This window comes from Lutra lutra, chromosome 10 (genome assembly GCF_902655055.1).
Source record: "Lutra lutra chromosome 10, mLutLut1.2, whole genome shotgun sequence".
In the NCBI taxonomy this organism is placed as follows: domain Eukaryota; kingdom Metazoa; phylum Chordata; class Mammalia; order Carnivora; family Mustelidae; genus Lutra; species Lutra lutra.
The window spans coordinates 772177-792429 of NC_062287.1; the positions used below are offsets into that span (position 1 = coordinate 772177).

Sequence of the window (20253 nt, forward strand, 5' to 3'; positions counted from 1 at the left end):
GAAATCTTGAGCACTGCTGGCAGAACTGTGGAGACAATGGGTCAGAGATTCCTCAAGAAAAGGAAGCCTAGAAATACCATGAGCTCCAACAACTCCACGGCTGGGTGTTCATCCAATGCAAGATCACGGCTGCCCCCCCCCCGTGTTTCAGCAGCATGCTCTGCGATGGCCAGACGGACATGGAATGGACAGACGTGGAAATGACCCACGCACCCATCAGTGCAGGAGTGGGTTAGGAAGTTTTCATATTCACGCAAGGGAGTATCATTCAACCTCCAAAAAGGACAAAATCTCACCACTTTCAACAACATGAACGACCCTTGAGGGCATCATGTTAAGCAAATTAAGTCAGACACAAACACATACTCCATGATCTCACTTACCCGTGGAATTTAAAACAAGGAAACCAACCAAGTTCACAGAAAAAGAAATCAGCTTTGCGGTCATGGGGGCAGGCGTGGGGGAGGGAAGTGCGTGAAGGGGCACACAAGGAACAAAGGTCCAGGGGGCAGTACTAGGGGGTGATGCCCAACGTGGGACCTGTGGTGATCACCGCTGCAGGACACACAGGAAAATTCAGAGTAAATCTTCCAAGGTCTCATCCCAAGAACCAAAAAAGGATTTCTTCTTTTTGTTTTCTGTCTTCTGAGTCTTTTTTCCTATCTCTAAGATGACGAGCATTAACTAAACTTACCGAGGCCATCACTTCACAGTGTAACTCAGATCGTTATGCTCATACCTTAAACTTACACAACGCTGTATGTCAATTATTCATTAAAGCCGCAAAAAAATGAACTTTTAAGTGTAACATCAGCTTTACGATTGTTTCAAAGAGGGTCCTAGGTCTGTGTGAAACCGGCGATCTCAGTAAGCGCGCTGTGATGGGAAAAGCCGTCACGGCAGTCCCTGGACACAGCTTTAAGCCTGCTCTCTCTGGACAAAGTCATAAATGATTCACATTAATGATTCCATTATCTGTCAAATCCTTGCTGTTTCCTCTTTTATAACCATACTATCAGGTAAACAGAATTATTAAACGAATTAATTAACTCAGGGTGACAGTGTGCTTTAACAGGAAATTTTCACAATAGACACAAGTACAATAGTGAAGAACACGGGTTAAGGTCGATGTAATAAAACCAAAAACCCTAACAACCAGGCCTCCACTGTTCCACACAGCTGCTCGTGTAACTCGTTCTCCTAGTTACACAACTTAAGGAATCTGTCCATTTTTGGAAAGTTAGTCGCCATCCTTTTCTGGTCACTAGAGACCTCTTATCAAACTTAAACACTATTAATTGAAATAATGAGATCCTCCAACCACCAGCCTCACTGGTAGCTCGTTTCCCCGTGACCTCATGGGGCCGGGGGTGGGGGCAGCCCAGCGTGAGCATCACTGATTTCCTGCCTAGGCCCACCACTCAAGACTTTATACTTCTTTTCCAAAGAGGCTAGAAACGTGTTGTGTTTGCTACATATGTTTGTAAAAGCTAACCTCCATCGCATTCCACCCACTCAGCACACTGCTGCTTGGAAGCACCTACATGTGCCTCCAGCCTCCAAACTCTGGCCACCAGCCTCCAGCCACCTGCCTCCAGCCACCGGTCACCCACCTCCAGCCACCCGCCTCCAGCCACCAGCCTCCAACCTCTAGCCTCCAGCCACCAATACCACCTCCAGCCATCAGCCACCAACCACTAGCCACCTGCCTCCAGCCTCTGGCCACCCACCACCAGTCACCCGCCACCGGCCACCCCCCCCCCCCCGGTCACTGGCCTCCAGCCACCCACCTCAGGCCTCCAGCTATCAGCCTCCAGGCATCTGCCTCCAGCCTCCAGCCATCAACCACAGGCCTCCAGCCTCCAACCACCTGCCTCCAGCCACTCACCTTGAGCCACCAGCCTCCAGTCACTGGCCACCAACCTCTAGCTACCAGCTACCCGCCGCTAACCTCCAGCCACCAGCCTCCAGCTTCCAACCAACAGCCACCAGACACCTGCCTCCAGCAACCGGCCTTCTACCTCGAGCTACCTGCCTCCAGCCTCCAGCCACCCACCTCCAGCCACCAGCCTCCAACCTCCCACTGGACACCAGGCACCAACCTCCAGCCTCAAGCCTCCAGCCTCTGGCCACCAGCCATCGGCCTCCAGCCTCCAGCCCACCTCGAGGTCAGCGGCTCTCAGCCTTAGCTCCATACCGAAGCCCAAGACACATTCCAGTCTCCCTCTTCCCCACTCAGATTTTAGGTGGGACCCAGACCAGTATTTTTTTTTACCTTCCAGGCAATTCTAACGTGTTAAGGAGCTTGAAAAACACGGCTTTAAGGTTTCTTCTTCTAGTTTTAGGGTTGCATAATTTTACAAATAAAAACGGAATGTTGGGCCAAATACATGATCACTTCTAAGACTTAACCCTCAAGGCATCTCTTCAAATCAGGGTCACCGACCGAGTTCAACAGCTCCCACACGCCCCCCCTCATCTGCCTCCCATGCAAGGAAGCACAGTACAGGGGCCCCCCTTCACTCCCGACTTGACCTCACTGCTGTTCCTGGCCCTTACTCTGTCTTCCCTCCAGAGGCTCTCTCTCCGCCCTCTGCCTCCTCTGCCTATCCTACAGTGGCTTCCTTCTGCACTGCTATCAAACCCAAGCTCCGTGAGCAGCTCCAGCAAACTTGTTCCCTCCCCTCCCAAACCCCATTCCCCACATCCCCTTCACGATGCTTCCTCATGTCCGGGCAGAGCTCAGGTGTTCCTGCCTTGCCACGAGGTCACTGGTCTGACCCCGGAACCTCCGACTCAGCAGGAAGACTGAGCACCGCAGGGCACTGGTGAGCCAGGCCACGCCCCTGCTGTCCTCTAGTATCTGAGAGGCCTGTCCAACCCCTTTCCTGCACATCCCATCAGGTCCTGCTGGGAGACTTGATCAGAACATAAGCAAAGAAAACAGCGTTGTACTGGGATGTAGTGGTACAACCCTGGCCACACTCCCCTTACCACGGAAGCCCCACTCAGCCCAGCTGTGAAGGGAAAGGATCATCCCAGGCGGAGCGCAGGTGTGGGTTAGCCTGACCAAGGAGCGCCCCTCTAATCCCACAGGTGCAGCTGCCTTGGGAAGCATGAAAACTGGTTTCCTCCTCCCAGAACACATTCCTCCTTGTTTCAGCAAAAATCTATGTCCGGTCTTTCACTGAGCCCTGGGGACGAGGTGGAGAGTCAAGTCACCACCACCCCTAAGAGGTCCACTTACACCCTCGACAGCTGGGTCCTCTGAGGGCCTGGAACTGCAGGCTGGAGACGACTCCCTGATGAGGAAGGGACGCTTACCAAAATGGGAAAGCTGAATGGGTGTTACCCTGGTAAGGCAGGAGGGAAGAGCTCTTCTGGGAGCCAGAACAACACGTGCAAAGGCACAGTGGCAGCGAAGGTGCACGTAGGGGGGATTAAAGAACCTGTCATGGGGACAGAGAGCAAGGAGGAACGCATTCACTTTCTAGCTCGTGCCAGCTGCCATTCGGCGGCAGGTGCTTTACACGCTGCCTCCCGTATCCCACGAGACACCTGCATTTTACCAGCTTTTTGTTTTACTAGAAGGAACTGAGCACCAAGAGGGTGAATAACTTGCCCGAGGTCACTTAAAAGCAAAGCGGTAATGTTTCCATCCTCCCTGAAATGGAACAGGGTACACGTCCTGGGCCGGTGGGGACTCATGAAAAACTACCTGATCGAATCTAAGAACAAAGAAACAAACAAACTGTGTGGACTGAAGGCAGCCAAAGCAGTTCTCGCCCGACAGTAACAGACCGAGGCTGTCCCCGCCCCGAGCGCAGGGCAATGCTCCGCAGCTCAGCGTCGGCGCGCTTCCAGGAGCCGGTGCCCAGGCGGCCGGGCGAGCTCAGCAGCAGCGGGAACACTGGCGGGTAACCGGAGCGGGGAGAGGAGCACGTGCTTCCCGCAGCCCGCACAGCAGCTACGCGCGCTCTCAGGCCCAGACGCGCTCCTAGGACGCCGAGCGCCCTGGACCGCGGGCGCAGGAGCGGCGCGGACCACCCCCCACACGACACGGGGCTCCCCGCCCTCAAAGAGGAGCAACCCAAACCCGCGGAGGGATTCGGCTCTACGCCGCACCGGGCTTCCCGGCCCCCACCTGCCCGGCACGACGCGGGGAGCGCCCACAGTTCCTGGGACCCCGGCACGCGCGAGGCCTGCGGACTTACCCACCTGGAGACCCCCGGGGCCCCGCAGACCCAGACTGCGCCGCGACCACCGCCCCAGGCGCGGCGGGGACTCTCCGCCCGGCGCTGTGGGCGCTGGAGCAGCTCGGGAGGCCGCCGCCCCCGTCAGAGGAAGCCGCGGGACCGCGGCGGGGGCGGAGCTTCCGGGTGCCCCTCCCCCGCGTCTCTCCGGCTCCCGCATCCGGACGCTCTCCCGCCTGTGGCTTTTCCCGAGGGTTCGTCCCATAGCCTTGCTTCCGTCGTCCGCCGCGGCCTGTCCCCCGCAGCTGGGGGGTGCGGAAAGCGCCGACCGGTTAGCGCGGGGTCGCACGCGGTCGTACGTGGTCTTACGCGGTAGCACGTGGCCTTACGCGCGGGGTCACACGCGGTCGCAGGCGGCCGCCCCGCCCCGCCCCGCCCGCGCGCGCTCCTCCGACCTCGCTAGTGCAGTCGCACGAACGTGGGTCGCTCTCCCCGCTGAGGAAACCCGGGGGCAGGAGCTGCGGGCCGGGCTCCGGGGACCAAGACCGCAGGCACGAGGCCAGCTGGGAGCCTGCCACGACCCGGCACGTAGTTCCCCCAAGTGCTGGCATCGCACGCACGCGTGTGCGGACCGGACCACGCTCCGCAGACGCCCGCACGGCCGCGCTCCGGGCCACCGCCCGCTGATGCCCGCTGGGACGAATCCCGCCCCGGAACAGAGCTTCCACCGGGAAGGTGGCCCGGACCTCTCGGACTCCTCCTCTCGGGGGACGTCAGGGACAAGTGGCCAAGGAGCAGGCCCGTCTTGCGGGACAGCGAGCTGGCGTCCGGCCACTGATGGAAACGCTGTCCATTCCGAACCACGTCACGTTCCCCGCAGCTCCGCCCAGACCCCGTACGAACAATAACCCGGGACCTCCGTGCACCGCGGACCCCAAGCCAGAAGCCCTCCGCCTGTATCTAAAGCGGGGAACTGTTTTCTCTCTGAGCTGAAAATGTGCACGTGACCTAACACATTTTTCAAAAAACCCTCCCATAACTACCCGACAGTAATCATTATTAGACATTTCGGGTAATCCGTGGTCTTTTTGTCCACCCCACAAATGAAAACCTTCTGCAGAATTACTAAAACTCAATAAAACCCTGCGGAAAGAATGTCAAAGCTATGGCTATCCTCGGTGACTCCTGCCTCTAAGGAACTACAACGTTCCCATGTAAGGGACAGAGGCCTCAACTCCAGCTTCTCGGACCTCAGCTATCCGTCCCCCTGCACGAACAAGGACCGCCACAGAACAGCTGTAGTAAAGGATCACCCTGGAGCACGGACCGTGCTGTCTGCAGACCCCGTGCAGCGGCTCTTGGTAAGGTGAGGCGGGGCTTACAACAGACACATTTGGTTCCACGGTCCAGGTCAGCCGCGCATGTGCGGTCCGTCCTGTGTACCAGGCACAGCGCTGGGGTGAGTAAATCACGGAAGCCACCCCCAAAGAACTCAGAGGAGGCTAAAACCCCGGCAGAGAAGGGAGAAACACAGATCCCAACGCGGCCAGCCATCTGGAAGCAACAAGCGCTGTCCTACTGGCCGTTCCCATGAAAAATGTTCTTTTCCTTCTGGAACTGATGCCAAATGAATTGTGTTAGGTCAGCAGCAGCAGAGAAATTGGTAATGTCATCACAAAAGACAAAATACTAAGCATCCCATCCCACAAAAATACACAAATTCAGCATGGTACACAAGGCTTTCCAAGACCAAAGAGGGTACGGGAAGAATACTGTGATGGCTCTGGGAAGTGTTCCCCACCAGGCAACACACAGTGTGTAACAGCTGATGTCTTCACAAAGACGCTGGGGGGCAATGCCTTCCTTGTTCCCCATGACTCTCCCTGTGCAATCACCCCGCAGACCCCAGAGGAGCCCTCAGCGTACCCCGCTGATCTTTAACAATGGTTCATCATCATGAGCGGTGGTATTTCAAAGGGGAGACCACACCGCAGTTTCAGGAAATGTGGGGAAGGGGCACAGGTTTAGAATCCGAGGAAGGGAGTTTCAAATCCTGAATGTGCTGTGTGACCTTGGGCAGGCGAGGTAACCCGTCTGGGTTTCAGCTCCCTCTTGTGTGACACCACTCCCAGCTCCGCACTGTGCAATGAACAAATGTACAGGAAGTTTCTTCAACTTTGTAGGCTCTCGGGAAAAGGCACTTAATAAGCTAAGAAGATATTTTTACAAACCCTCCTACATGTGCCCAGCCATCATCATGATTATGTTCTGCGGCAGCCTCTCTCGTCTCTTCTCCCCAGATGGAAACTCCCCCACGGAATGACTGAAGCTGAACCGGAAGAACTTTCTGTGTTGGGCCAGAAGCCAGTAGGAAAGGCAGAGGTGCAGAGTGCAGAGACCTCCGCAGCCAGGCCCAGCAGGGTGCTGACACACGGCTGCCAGCCCACCGGTCACATCCTGGGTATTTTCCCGTGGAAATAAAACTGAAAACCCCACCACAAGGGCTAGAGGCCAGGGTCTGGCCGATTTTGTGCCCCCAGCACCTACACCGTCAGGGCTGCCCGGGCCATTCCATGGGCACCGCCCGGCAGGCAGGCAGAGGGATAGGTCTGGGTGCTCTGGTCTGGCTCGCCGCTCGGTCCGCTCTGGGCGATCGGCGCCTGGAGGACAGGGACCTGGTCCTGGCTGACCAGACCCAGGGTGGTGGGCACTTCCCGCATCCTCCCACGCCAGAGGCCTCGGAGACTCCCGACCGCAGGCACCGCAGGCACCAGGGAGGGCTCTCTACCCATTCGGCAGGGGCCCGGACCCTGGGCGTCTGAAGGCAGCTGACCAGCGTGGAATGGCCTGTCCCATTGGCCCAATGGGCGGATGCGATGACTCCTGTGTCCAACCCGCACTTCAGCTGGGACCCAGCTCCGTGGCTGAGCCCTAGAGCGTGGGGTGCCAGACTGGAGGGCTGAGCGTGTCTGCACCCCATGGGGTTGCAGGGGCAGCTCCAGCCCCTGGCTCTGGTCTGCCAACGCCTGCAGGGGCAGCCCCGACAGGAGCCACCGGGACTCGGGAGCCTGCGGCTGGCGGGTCACCCAGCTGGGGTCCTGCTTTGCACTCGCCTGCCTGTACCTCCTTCTGCGTGGCCTGCTCCGGACTCACCTGGGGGGTTCGTGCTGTGGTTTCCTGAAGGCACCAAGTTCTTTGTCTTTACAGATTCTGTAAGAATATAAAAACAAAACGTCCCGTGAGGAAAAAGCATTTAATGTTTATCTAAGAACACCGGCGACAGGTTGTGGGGACCTGCAGGAGGCACACAGCCCCTGGGAGGCTCTTCTGTGCCGTGGGTATGTAGCACACCTGATTGGCCGGGACACCTCGGGTCATGTTACTGGGGTCCTCAGCACAGAAAACACTGGGCTCCGGTGACAAACACTTACATCTTCCTCCCCAGGCCCCACTTCCTGCAGAGGTCATTCCCTTACAGGACACAGGGACTGGTGACAGAGAAGCCCCTTTCTGCCCCTCCGAGGGGACTGCGCCACCAGCAAGGGGCCCTTTGGACACAAGGGCACCCTTGGGTCTCACAGCACCAAGACCCCTAACTTCAAGCCGTGGAGCGAAGACCAAGTGGGTCGGGTTTTCTCTTTCTTCCCACCTCCCCTCGGGCAACCACGTTTGCTCCCTGTATTTTAGAGTTTGTCTTCTTAACTTTGTTCATTTGTTAAATTCCACAGACAACTAAATCATACGGCATCTGTCTTTCTCTGACTGACTTCTTTCGCGTAGCCTAATACACCATAGGTCCGTGTGTGTTGTTGGAACAGCAAGACCGCGTTCATTTTGGGGCTCAGTGACATTCGGCTACCCACCCCCGTCCTTATCCGCTCATCTACCGAGGGACATCCGCGCCGCTTCCATGCCTGAGCTGCCGTAAATAATGCTGAAGTAAACACAGGGCTGCATCTATCAAGTAACTGTCTTCATCCTCTCCGAACACCCATCCGGAGGTGGGGCTGCTGGTCACAGGGCAGCTCTAGTTTCAGCTTCTGGAGGACCGCCACGCTGCTACCCACAGCGGCTGCACCAGCCCGCCCTCCAGCCTCCCGCCAGCAGCGCCCCAGGCTTCCCCTTGCTCCGCATCCCCGCCAACACCTGTCGTTCCTTCTTCCTTCTCAGCGTCCTAACAAGCATGACGTGGTATTTCCTCGTGGTTTTCATTTGCATTTCCCTGATGATGAGGGATGTCGAGCGTCTTTCATGTGTCTGCCGTTTGTACGTCCTCTTCGGAGAAGTGTCTGTTCCGGTCCTTCCTGCTGTGTGTAGCGTGGGTATCAACCACCTGCCAGTGGTAGGAAGAGCGTCCCCATGCCAGACCTCCCGGGAGCTTGTCACTTCACAGCTCATCCACCGCAGCCAACAATTCCGGGACATAAATGCCATTCTGCAGTGACGGGAAGTGAGGCCCGGAGAAGGCCACCTGGCTAGGAAAGTCGCAGAGCCTGGATTTGGACCGGGCTGTGGGGCTGCAAAGCCCATTCGCGGGGGCGTCAAAAGAACGCGCTGATCTTCTACTACAAATCGGCTTCTCCCCGGCGTCTCCGTTGCTGGGTTACCAGTTGTCCAGCCCCCACACCAAGAGGTCAGCCTCAATTCCTTCCTCTTCCCCACGCCCTCCTCTAAGCCATTAGCAGGTAACTTCAGTTTCACCCCCCAGAGAAGAACTCCAGGCACTTAGGTCACTACCAACGGGCCGCTGCCTTCTGCCCGGACCACAGCACAAGCCCCCCTTCTGTCTCCCTGCTGTTGTCAGTCCTATAACGTGTCATGTCCCAGCAACCTTTTGGTTTGAAAAAGGAGGAAAAAGCAGATGATCTTTGTGGCTCTAGGACCTTTCTCCACTGTCGAATCAGTTACTAATGCCGTACCCGCTGTGGGCAGGCGGTGGCTCTGTATCCTAGGAGACAATGAATACCACGGCATCTAACTACAAAGAGGCTGATGCTTTACTTGACGGAGACCAAGTATTAACACAGAACAATGCGCCAAATGGAAGAAAAAGTTACATCCATGACACGGCACGGACTCCGTAAGGATTAATTTACTCTCCTAACAGGCTGCCCATTACGGTGGCTGTGGGCGCTGAGAACTCACTTTAGAAAGTCCCTGTTATTTGGAGTCCCCCCGGCCCCACCCCCATCCCCACCCCAGGCTTGAACTATGGCTGGGCTTGGCTCGCCAGCGAGTTGACAGATGTGATCAAGAGAGCCGGCAGTGGCCTTCTCCTGGGAACCTATTTGAACTCCGGAATACCGCATTTCTGAAGCCACTTTGGACTTTTGTGCTACAGGCTCAGGAGAGTGTCTGCTTTCCACTAAGGCTGTCCAAGGTGGGTTTGTCACTTGCCACCAGGAGTCCTGATGAACAGCCTTCCCCCAGCCATGCACTGCCACTATCTATCTTGTCTGCTGCTTTGCTAACTTGCTCATGGCCTCCCCACTCCTCCAACTGAGGGTGTTTATGAAAGTACCCAGCTGACCGTGCAGGGTATTTTTAAGATAGAACGTCCCCTCTTTTATCTTCTCCTACGGTATCACAGGCAACAGCAGATTGTACGTGTAAGCATCATCTGTGTGAACGGCCACCACCACCTGAAGTGACTTAGTGGCAAAATGGTGCATTAAGCTTTGGGATCTTAATCTCTGAAATCAAACAGGTATTAGCTGTTTTACTTTGAATAAATTCGGCAATTTCTAAGCCTCAGCTTTTTTCCATTTATAAAATGGGGATAATACTGTGAGGCTCCAATGTGATGACATACGGACCTCACTCAGCATGGGGAGGACACAGGAAAAGTGCCTAGTAAAAAACACTATAGATGCCTGGGGCGCCTGGGTGGCTTGGTGGGTTAAGCCTCTGCCTTTGGCCCAGGTCATGATCCCGGGGTCCTGGGATCGAGCCCCATGTCTGGCTCTCTGTTAAGCGGGGAGCCTGCTTCCCTGCCTGCCTCTCTGCCTACTTGTGATTTCTGTCTGTCAAATAAATGAATAAAATCTTTAAAAAAACAAAACAAAAAAAACACTGTAGAAGCTCTAGGATGATTGTTAAAAGTTACTGGATTTCATAGTGACACTTACTTATTTTGAGAAACTCTCTACAGAACCTTTTACTCTAGTTTCAAAGTGACATTAGAGTCTGTAGAAACGGTTTTCAGCTCATGTTTGTTATACTCGTTCATGAAATGAAGGTTTTCCTGTAGTAGAACCTTCATGCCAAGATTCCATACAGCACTAACCTCTAGTGAGACTTTAAGTAACAAACAGAACAAACGGTGAGTATTAAAATAGGGCCAAAAAAAAAAAATCTGTATTAGGGCCAAAAAAAAAAAAAAAGTAAAGCAAGGATGCTTAGTTTCTCTAATCAGTAATTCATCAGAGAAACAATAAAAAGGTTTACTTTCACAAATAACATTAAAAAAGGAGACTTTCTATATAAAAAACTTATTTAGTATAAAATAGGCACCAAAATAAACTGATTCTGTCCAGACCTTCACCTTACACTGAAACACCTCATAATATTGAAAATATGATACATGTGATTTACTGATCATTGTTTCCTTAAATAGTCTCAGGTCTGCAAAGCCGGCTTGTGACATGCACAATTCAGCAAAGCAAAAAAATCAGCAAAACAATAAAAAATTATTATTGTCTAACTCACCCAGATTATTCTAACAAAGCAAGTGTTATGCCTGCACTGGCGTCTTTATCTTCCCCTGGGTAAAACGGATCTCGGGCCAAACATACACCCGATGGACAGAGCTCAAACTGCGGAGAACGTGGGTCACTTGTAACCCTCGTTCACGGGCCATCACCCGTCGGCCCCACAGCTGCCATAGCCCGCAGAGGAAACAGGGAATGAACAGCAAACCCCGGCTTCGCTGCTTCTCTCCTGGAGGCCTTTCAAAGTTCCCGGCGCCCCCACCGCGCCCCCCAGAACCACGGCGTCGCGGTGCTGAAGGCGGGGCCCGAGCCTTGGGCGCGCACAAAAGGTAGAAGCGGCCCAAGGGCTGCACGGCAGGTGCGCGCCAGGGCAGGTGCCACCGCGGGGGGGGGGGGGGGGGCCGGGGGGAGCACCCCCAGGACCGTCCCGGGAGCAGCGCGCGCTCCGCACAGCGCCACCCCCTTCAGCGTCCGGGGGCCTCAGGGCCAGAGAGCGTTCGTCCGAGACCCCCGTGTCGGGCGCGGGGGCGCGGGTCCACCCCGCTAGTTTACAGAAGGGGGCGTGGGGGCCCCGACGTCAAGGGGGGAACCACGAGCCCCCGGGTCACTCCACAGGTGACGCGCGCCCCTCCGGACCGGCGAGCGCCGCTGGAGGGGACAGCCCCGGGGCCGGGCAGGGGCGGGGGCCGGCCCGAGCCCCCGTTTCCCCGGCCCCCGCCGGCCGCCTCCGAGCCCGCCCCACGCGCGCGGCCTGAGAGGCGCACAACTTTCCGCGCTCCCGGCGCCCACGGGGGGGGGGCCGCGCTGGCGCCCCCGCCGCCACCCACCGTCCAGGCCCGCGCTGTCCACGGCGGCCTTCAGCAGCGCCAGCACCAGCAGCGCGCCCAGGATCAGCGCGACCCAGGCTCCGCGCGCGCCGACTCCCATTGTTCCGAGGGCAGGACGCGCCGGCCTTGCGCTCCCCGACCGAGCGTCCGCGGCGCCACAGAGCGGGCCCTCTGCGCACGAGCGCCCGCTGCGCGCCGCCTCCCGCCGCCGGCCCCCCGAATGCCCAAATAGGGCGCGGAGCCCGGCTGGGGCTCGGGCCGGGGCGGGGCCGCGGCGGCGGGGGCGGGGCTTGGCGGGGCGGCTGGGGGCGGGGCCGCGGCGGCGGGGGCGGGGCTTGCGGGGCGGGCTGGGGGCGGGGCCGCGGGGCCTTGCAGGCCAACTCCGGTCCCCCAGCCGCTAGCGCGGTTTCCTTTCTTCTCGGAAGTGGCCGTCCAGCCGTCGCGGAGCCGGGCCCCGCTGGGCCTCCCGGGACCCGGGGCGGGCTGGGCTTCGCGGGGTCCGGAAGGAAGTCTTTGATCGGCGCGGGTGCGGCCCGGGCGGGAAGGAGCGGAACTCGCGTGGGCGGGCCCCGCGCAGGGGTCGTGAGCCGAGGACGGTCCCCTCGGGTGACCCGGCTGAGCGGGGGCGGGGCTGCACCTAGTCCGCGTTCAGATGCGCGGGAGAAGGCGGTGGTCTGGCCGCGCGGGCCCCTCCTTGCGAGGCCCGCCCTCCGCCGCGTGGCTCCCGGGGAAGAACTGCCTTACCCCAGATCGGACAAGTCCCAGAGGAGTTTGCTTTTAGGAGAAAAGCCTGGGAGGTCTCTTCCTGCAAGTGTGGAGGGGGGCTGCGGGGAAGAGGGGACGCTCTTCCCTCCACCCGGTACAGTTGTATAGGAGCGACCTCCCCGCGGGCGGGGGCACCTGCACCGCACGCTGTACTCACCGTCTTGCCCTGCTCCCTGGACATCGGGGCAACGCAGTCTGTGCCTAAGCAGAGGAGCGCAGGGGGACGCAGGCGTGGGTGGCAATATGGCATGGAGGCCAGTGGGACAAATCGAACCTCGTCCCTTGTCTCCCGGTGTCTGCTGTCCCGGTTCAGACGGAATAAGCTGTTCTGCAGGGTTTTTAGTCCGGGCCCTCTCAAGCCCTCGAAGCCAGTGCTACTCCCTTGTCCTGACTTGAAATGCTTCCTAAGTCTGCAGGTTGTGCTCGCTAAGAACCCAGAGCGGTGCAGGAGAGGCACCAAGAGTGCTGCTTAAGGTGGGAGACCTCCTCCAAGATGGGAGACAGAAGGATCCAGGGCTCTTGAAATCTCTGTGAGTCCCCAGCCTTCGACCCTCTGCACATTGCTGACCTTTGACATCTGACCCAGATTCCGTGACATAAAGGCCACATCACTGCAGTTAAAATTCTGAAAACTGTGTTAGAGCGGATAGGACTTTTGATCTCAGTTAAGTCCATCAGTATGGACATGACTGATCATCAAGATTAAATGGGGCAATCTGTCCTATATTTACAGATTTCCATCTGTTGACTCAAGCAAGCCAGCAAACACTGCCCTGGCATCCACCGTGGACAAAAAGCAAAACACTGCACATTTAGGGTTTGGTTACTCTGATCAACTGGGGAATCTGGTTTAGGAATAAACTGCTCTGGTGACTGTCAAGCCTGTCAGCCAAGCATTTCACAACCCGGGTTCAACCTGCCTTTCCAGCCTCGGATCAGCCGCCCATGGACAAGGGTACTTTCTGGTTCCTGGACATTTGTGTACGTTGTTCTCTTTCTGGAATGCCAGCCTACCTCTTTCGGTCACCTACTCGAATGCTGCCTTTAAGGCTCAGCATATGTGTACCTAGGAGTTGAGGTTGAAATACAAGATTCCTCCAAAGAGAAATGAGAAGGTCTGGAAGACAAGATGTCCCCTTGACGTTTTCTCCTGCGACCGACCTTGACATTGACACCCTTCAATCTTGTCTGTCATCTGATTTCTGCACCAACAGCTTTGCCCAGAACTGTGGGGATGGGCACACAGTTTCCTCCAGTCTGAGGAGGGGGCGGTGGGAGGGACAAGAAACTGTGTCCTTCCTGCCCTCTTACAAAGTGCTGGGGAGATTTGGACTCCCTGGGGAACATTTAGCCCAGGGTTACATCAGGCTCTGCCTGTATCACTGGACCAGCACTTGACTTGGGTGCCATGAGAAGTTAAAAGGACAGGACAGGAGCCCTTGGCAGTCGGGTTCTCCCCTACTCTTCCAGCCTGATGTCTGGATCCATCTCTGTTACCGTGCCAGACTCCTCGAAGTTCTGCAAAAGTTCCAGTCTTCCATGCTGCTGTGTGTTTGCTCGTGCTCTCCTTTTTGCCAGGATGCCTCCTGACCTCCTCTCCTGGGCAGTTCTCGCTCATCTCTCAAGATTCCCTCCTATCTCACCCTCTCCCCAGACGTCAGAAAGATTTAAGTACCCTGATCCCCTCCTCATACTTCGATCTCAGCAGCCAGCCAGCAGGATCTTTCTAGAAAGTAAGTCACATCATGCTGTTCCCCTGCCACTTTCCAGGGTCTAGAATCATGGCCCTACACAACATTGTCCCTGAGGCTCTTCCAGCCCTGTTTTCTACCTTCTCCCCTTCACTTACTCAGGTGCAGCCTACCTTTGTTTTTTTTTGAAATGACAAGTCAGGTCCCAGCCTTTGTGCTGGCTGCCCCTCATGCCATTTAGGTGTCTGCTCATTTCAGAAAAGCTTTTCTTGGATGCCCTACCTCACAGTCTATGTGTCTTTGCAGCCTCTAACCCTATCCATCATTTTGCTCATGTATATGCTCACTGTTGGTCTCTCCCTCAAGGAAGCAAATTTCATAGAACCAGAGACAACCTCTGAAAGGACGTACCTGACTTTGCTCCTATCATGTATTGCTATAGTACAGGGGACACTGGTCATACTTATGGCCACTTGTCACCTTTTGATTAGCTCGCCTTCCTTTAGATGTCAAATCCCCAGCCTTCTTGGCAGCTGAGCTCCAGAATGTGACCCGGGTTCTGCCAATCTGGCTCGTCCCTGGGAAACTTGGATGCGGGTTTGAGCAGCCTGAGGAAGTAGGCTCTGTCCGGAGCTGCCCCGCCGCTGGTGTGAACGGCAGCACTCAGGGCAATGGCAGTTTCTCAGTGGAGGTGACATTGAGTTTCTGAGGCCGACGTGGCACTGGCCAGGAGCCGCAGTGTGGACGGTTCTGTCACCGGACTAGTTTTGCAAGCTTTGGGGCTCAGCCTCAGTCCTGATTCTCTCCACCTTCTCACAATCCCGAGAGCTTCCCAGTATCTTCAGCATCTTCCTTCCCTGCTGCATCCTCAACACTCAGCTTTTCTTCTCCCAGCGAAGGATGCTGACTGTGTACAGTTGGATATGTCTTCTCCCCCAAGGAGGCTATCATCTCCCTTAGATGTCCTGTCAAGTGCTGAGTGCTTTCAACACGATGGACAATGTCCGGGCAGAGGGGACACTCAGTGGCCGACAGGCTCTGTCTAGCTGCTGATGCGGACTGTACGTGCTACAATGTGATCATGGAAACACACACGTGGGAGCAAGGCTCTGTGTCCATATCTGTACCTGAGAGCCCAACCCACTTCCCACCATACCGACAGCATTCAGCTTGTATGTGTGGGATGAAGGTTGGGTGGACCTGAACAGAGCAAAGTTTGGGTCTTCTTGTCCCTCAGGGATTCTGTATTTCCCGTACATCTGTGTCTTAGACTGAAGGTCACCTAAGCATGAAGCAGAGACTGGGACCATCATTCGTTCGATCAGCCAATGCCCCAAACTTCACTGGACACAGGTCATACACCAGGCACAGTGCTAGGTGCTGGGAAATGGCGAATAACACAGATCCACATGCCGCGGCACACGGTAGCCCCGTGAGTGGTTTAACGGCAAGCTGGTTTCGAGATGGGGACGGTAGGAGCTGCTTCTGTTACGACTGTGCAGAAGCTAAGAGATTTCGGGTTTACCACTGAAACTTGCTTATATCCCCCTCGAAGTTCCCATTCATCGAAAGAAAAAGGTGATCAAGGACTGCTCATCTGGTTAGGTGTTCACAGATGATTGTCCTCTAGAGACGTATCCGCCAGTCTGTAGATAAATCAATGTCTGCATGAGGAACGCGTCAGAACTGGCCGGACTTTGGGATGGTAGGGAGCAGCAGACGAGAGGAGGCAGTAGTTGGGCGCCCGGGTGGCTCAGTCGTTAAGTGTCTGCCTTTGGCTCAGTCATGATCCCAGGGTCCTGGGATCGAGTCCCACGTCGGGCTCCCTGCTCAGCAAGCCTGCTTCTCCCTCTGCCTGCTGTTCCCCCTTCTATGCTCTGTCAAGTAGTAGATAAGATCTTAAAAAAAAAAAAAGAGAGAGAGAGAGAGCTGTGGAAGGACCTAACAAAAGAGTATGAGTCGGTCTGTGACCATGTCCTTTTCCTGCCGATTTCCTGTCAACTTCCGTTTCACCAGACCGACAGCAGGCTGAGCACCATGATTAAGGCCTCACGGTGAAGGCTGATTCACGGGGTCCCCTCCCTCTCCGCACCTCTGCTTTCTCGCTCTGTGCTTGGCAGCCCCTGCTCTTCTCACGCCTTCTTCTTCCCTCTGCTTTCCGCTTTTCCTTCTTGTGTCTTCCCTCAGGGACCACTCATCCCAAAAGATGTCCGGGTACCAGTTTGGTGCTCAGCGCTCCTCAGGACTCTCGCGTCCAGGCGAGAACAGCTGCGGAAATGCAACGCGCCAGACTCCAGTAGAGGTGAGAAGATCTGACCCGCGGAGAGCAACGAGCTCCCACACCGCTGGGTCTCCTCCCCCAACAAGGTCAGGTTAGACTTCCCGGGGACGACAGTTCGTAAGGAACGGCTTCTCCAAAGGGGGCTGGGAAGCCATGTCTGAATCAAGAGGATCCGGTTGGGGGAGAGGTGGCGGTGCCGAGTTTCCTAGGCGCGACCCGGGTGGGAATACATTGTGCCAGGAGGACGGGAGGAAGGTGGGATCCGGGCTCAGAGGCCCCCAGTGGTGGGCCCAGGAAAGCCCCAACGGGCGCTTGCACGTTGTCCTGGCTTGTCCATCAGCTCCAGCTCGGACTCTCCGCTCTTCTCAGGACGAGGCCCCAAGGATTCAGCTCACCTTCCGTTAAAGTCACTGGCTGCCACCTACCCCATTCTTCATGGCCCTTACATCTTCAAGCCTTCGCCTGAATGGAGCTCCAAGTCCCCCCACTGCTGCTAGCTGCCCTGGCTCACAAGCACTTTCTATAGCGGGAGCTTCGTGGCTAATCACAAGGAAGAAACTGACAAAAGCTCTTCTGAAGAAGTAAAAAAAAAAAAAATCTGAAATAAAGTTCTTACAGTCTTGATCCCTGCTCCATACTCCCTGCCTCCCGTCTGGGAGATGGAGGAGTGGGGCTCACCATCCATTCACGCAGCAAAGGTTGGAGCCTTGGAAAACACACACAGCCCACGAGGAAGAGCCGGGAGTCAGGGCTGTGCTGGGGAAGCGTGGCGGTGTGATGCAGAATGTCCTGATGGCGAGTCCGGAGTCAGCAGTCAGGGAAGTCTTCTCCAAGGTCGCGGGGAGGCTTCATGACACGAGTCCTACACGGAGCCTTGTGCAGGACAAACCGGGGGAAGTACAGCTCCACCAAGCGCGCTGTGCGGGGGGAACTAGAAAGGAGGCCGCTGCGTCTGCAGCTTCGTGAGGAAGGACAGGGAGGTACAGGTTGAGCTTTGGGGGTTTTCAGGTGAGGAGTGTGAGTTTTAATTTAAACACGAGGGAAGGCCATTCGAGAACTGACAAAGAGACGTGCTGTGATTTCTGTGCTTGGAGAGGGTCGTACCGGCTGCTCTACAGGAACGAGAGTAGAAGCGGGGGGTCTGGTTAGGGGGCTACCATGTGGCGTCTTGAACTGGGCTGGGAGGGTGACAAGAGAAGCAGCAGCAAACGGGCCTGGGGTGTAGACTGGGAGTGGAGTCAGCGGAACGTGGTGATTGAGGGAAAGAGAAACTAAGGTTGACGCCCAGGTTTGCGGTGGGAGCAACAGGCTGGGCGGGAGCTCCACGCCCTCCCTGTTCTGGAGTACTCACACGTGCTGTCCCTCTGTCCCTCTGTCATTTCTGGGTCCCTCATAATGGCCTGACTCCAGAATGCACGCAGAACTCCACAGAGACGGGAGCCGGCCACAGCTGGAACCACGCCACACCGTGTCCCACGTGACGGGGCATCTGCCGTGACGACCTGGGTCAGCGGGGTCCCTGAGCAGCTCTGGGGGTTCCCCAAGTCCCTCTCAGCCCGGAGTAGTGCACTGTGGGTATCAGCTGGACTGGGACAGACAGGAAATAAGAAACATTGTTGAAGAGACCAAACTGGTTTTTAGAGGATCGTGGAGTGTTGGGAAATAAAACAAATTCCAACAAAAGACCCCTCCGTGTCGACCCGGAAGAGGAAGAGAGCGCGGCCTCGGTAGTGGGTAAGCGTTATCAGCGATAACATGGGCATAAGCTAGAAATGACTACAAAGTCTGGAGGGACGCTCGCACGAGTTTATACAGAACGCGGAAGAGAGAAAAATGAAATTATGTCTGTGGGAGACAAGAGGGTGTGCCTTGTGATGGTCTCATTAGACCATGAAACGCAGATGCTGAGCGGACTTCAGAGCAAGGGTTTACAGTTCCCAGGGCCAGGGGACACAAGACTTTGCTTGGTGAGATCCAAAGTTCAGACCATTTCAATCCAGTCCACCGTGTCCTCAAGGTAGACACCCTGAAGAGGGGGCAGCCATAGGCAGTGACCTTCTTCCACCAAGAAAATTCATCATCTTACCTTTACAACTGGCCATATAATTTTTTCCAAAGACCTTTCATGGAGCCCACCCCAAATAAATAATGTTGGAGAATTCTATTGTGTAATGAGAATAAAAGTAAGGATAATACATTACAGGCATTTGCAATTTCTCCCAGCCCCTCTCCCACAGCCCCTCTCAGTCCTAACTCCTGTGTCTCCTTCCAAGAGAAGGGCTGAGTCTGCCCCCTCCACTCCCGGGTTCTCATTATGCAGAATCAACGGCCCAGGAGAGGGGGCTGAGCCGAAGAAGCAAGAATGCACACCAGAGGACGCAGAGGGCCGCCGTTCATTGGCTAGAAGGAAGGAGCCGTACAAATTGAAGGAAGGGAAAGAAAAGCAAGACCAAGAACCACAGGGGCTGGAGTTCAGAAAGAATTTTTGGCAATAATTTTGGTACTGGGGCTTCGAGTCCTCTGTGAACTTGAGACTTGAAGAGAGGGAGATGTGGCCTGGGGGGACAAGGGTTATTGTGGGGAATGTGTTGAATCTCATTCATTGTTCTTTAAGTTAGACAAACAAAGATTCACATGGATCTGCTGAGTGGGGAGAAGGGACCACCAGTGGTATGTTGGGCCATGTTCTAGAACTGAATATCTATTTTCCCTTATTCTATTTTTTAAGCTTGCCTCCCCCAAATTGTAATAATTCTCTTTCACTTTAAGAGTCTGCAATTCCAGGGGCGCCTGGGTGGCTCAGTGGGTTAAGCAACTGCCTTCGCCTCAGGTGATGATCCCGGAGTCCCAGGATCAAGTCCCTGCTTCTCCCTCTGGCCTTCCCCCTCTCGTGCTCTCTCTCATTCTCTCTCTCTCTGAAAGAAATAAATAAAATTTAAAAAAAGAGCCTGCAATTCCAATTATATATATCAAACAAAAACTCTATTCTTAGAAAAAAAAAAAGCTTGGCAAAAAAAGTAGTCGGGCTTTAATAGTTATTTTTCTGATCGCTCTCTAGGTAACTTTTTTTTTCTTTCCACTTTTGTGAATTTGCCAGTTTTTCTAAAATGTTTATGGCATTTAAAGTAATATTTTTAAGCCTTTATTTTAGAATGTAAGTGTAACAATGATTAAAAAAAAAATGTGTCTATGACTACAGTTAGGGACCAGGCAAAAGACGAGCATGATTTAATCTTCTCTTGGAGCTTAGACCTGAGGAAGAAAAGAATGAAACAAAATTCTCTCTATAATGGAGGAGCAAAATCCAGAACTTTCTCAGGTCCTTTCCCCCAGATCCAGCAGGGAGTCTCTCGCCAATGGTCCAGTCTTTGTGCGGACATGGCTGCCGTTTGCCTGGCCATCTGACCTCTGTGTTGGTGGAGTCAGCTTTGGAGGCGGGATGGTATTGGGACTCAAGATACTTGCTTGTGATAACCGCTCTGCAGTTGACTTTCTGGGGATAGGGTCAAGTTACCTAACCGGCTTTACCCTTGACTTCTTAACCTCAAAAATAAGGGATTTACATGCGTTGCTGGTGGGAACGTAAAATGGTGCTAACTGTACGGGAAACAGGTTGGGTGTTCCTCAGCGGTAAATATGGAATCATCCCAGTTCCCAACAATCGTACTCCTAGGTATACACTCAAGGAATGAAACATGGACCCGGCCATTTCTAAGTCAATATTCATAGCGTTTTTCACAGCGTTGAAAAGTGGAAACAACCCGTCGACACAGATAGAGACACACT

General features: G+C 55.1%; 1 protein-coding gene and 1 long non-coding RNA gene across 2 annotated transcripts in view; one reads left to right on the forward strand and one right to left on the reverse strand.

The window, feature by feature from the left end:
• TMEM123 (transmembrane protein 123) overlaps positions 1-11966 on the reverse strand; it is a 48531-nt gene extending 36565 nt beyond the window's left edge. The window contains 2 exon segments of the mRNA XM_047691077.1: positions 7347-7403; positions 11731-11966. Coding sequence (XP_047547033.1) covers positions 7347-7403; positions 11731-11830 — 157 coding nt within the window. The 5' untranslated portion in view covers positions 11831-11966.
• A 131-nt stretch (positions 11967-12097) lies between these two features.
• On the forward strand, positions 12098-16440 carry LOC125080000 (uncharacterized). The gene is made up of 3 exons (XR_007121190.1): positions 12098-14228; positions 14553-14627; positions 15147-16440. It is a non-coding gene; the product is annotated as an uncharacterized LOC125080000 (long non-coding RNA).
• The last annotated feature ends 3813 nt before the right edge of the window (positions 16441-20253 follow it).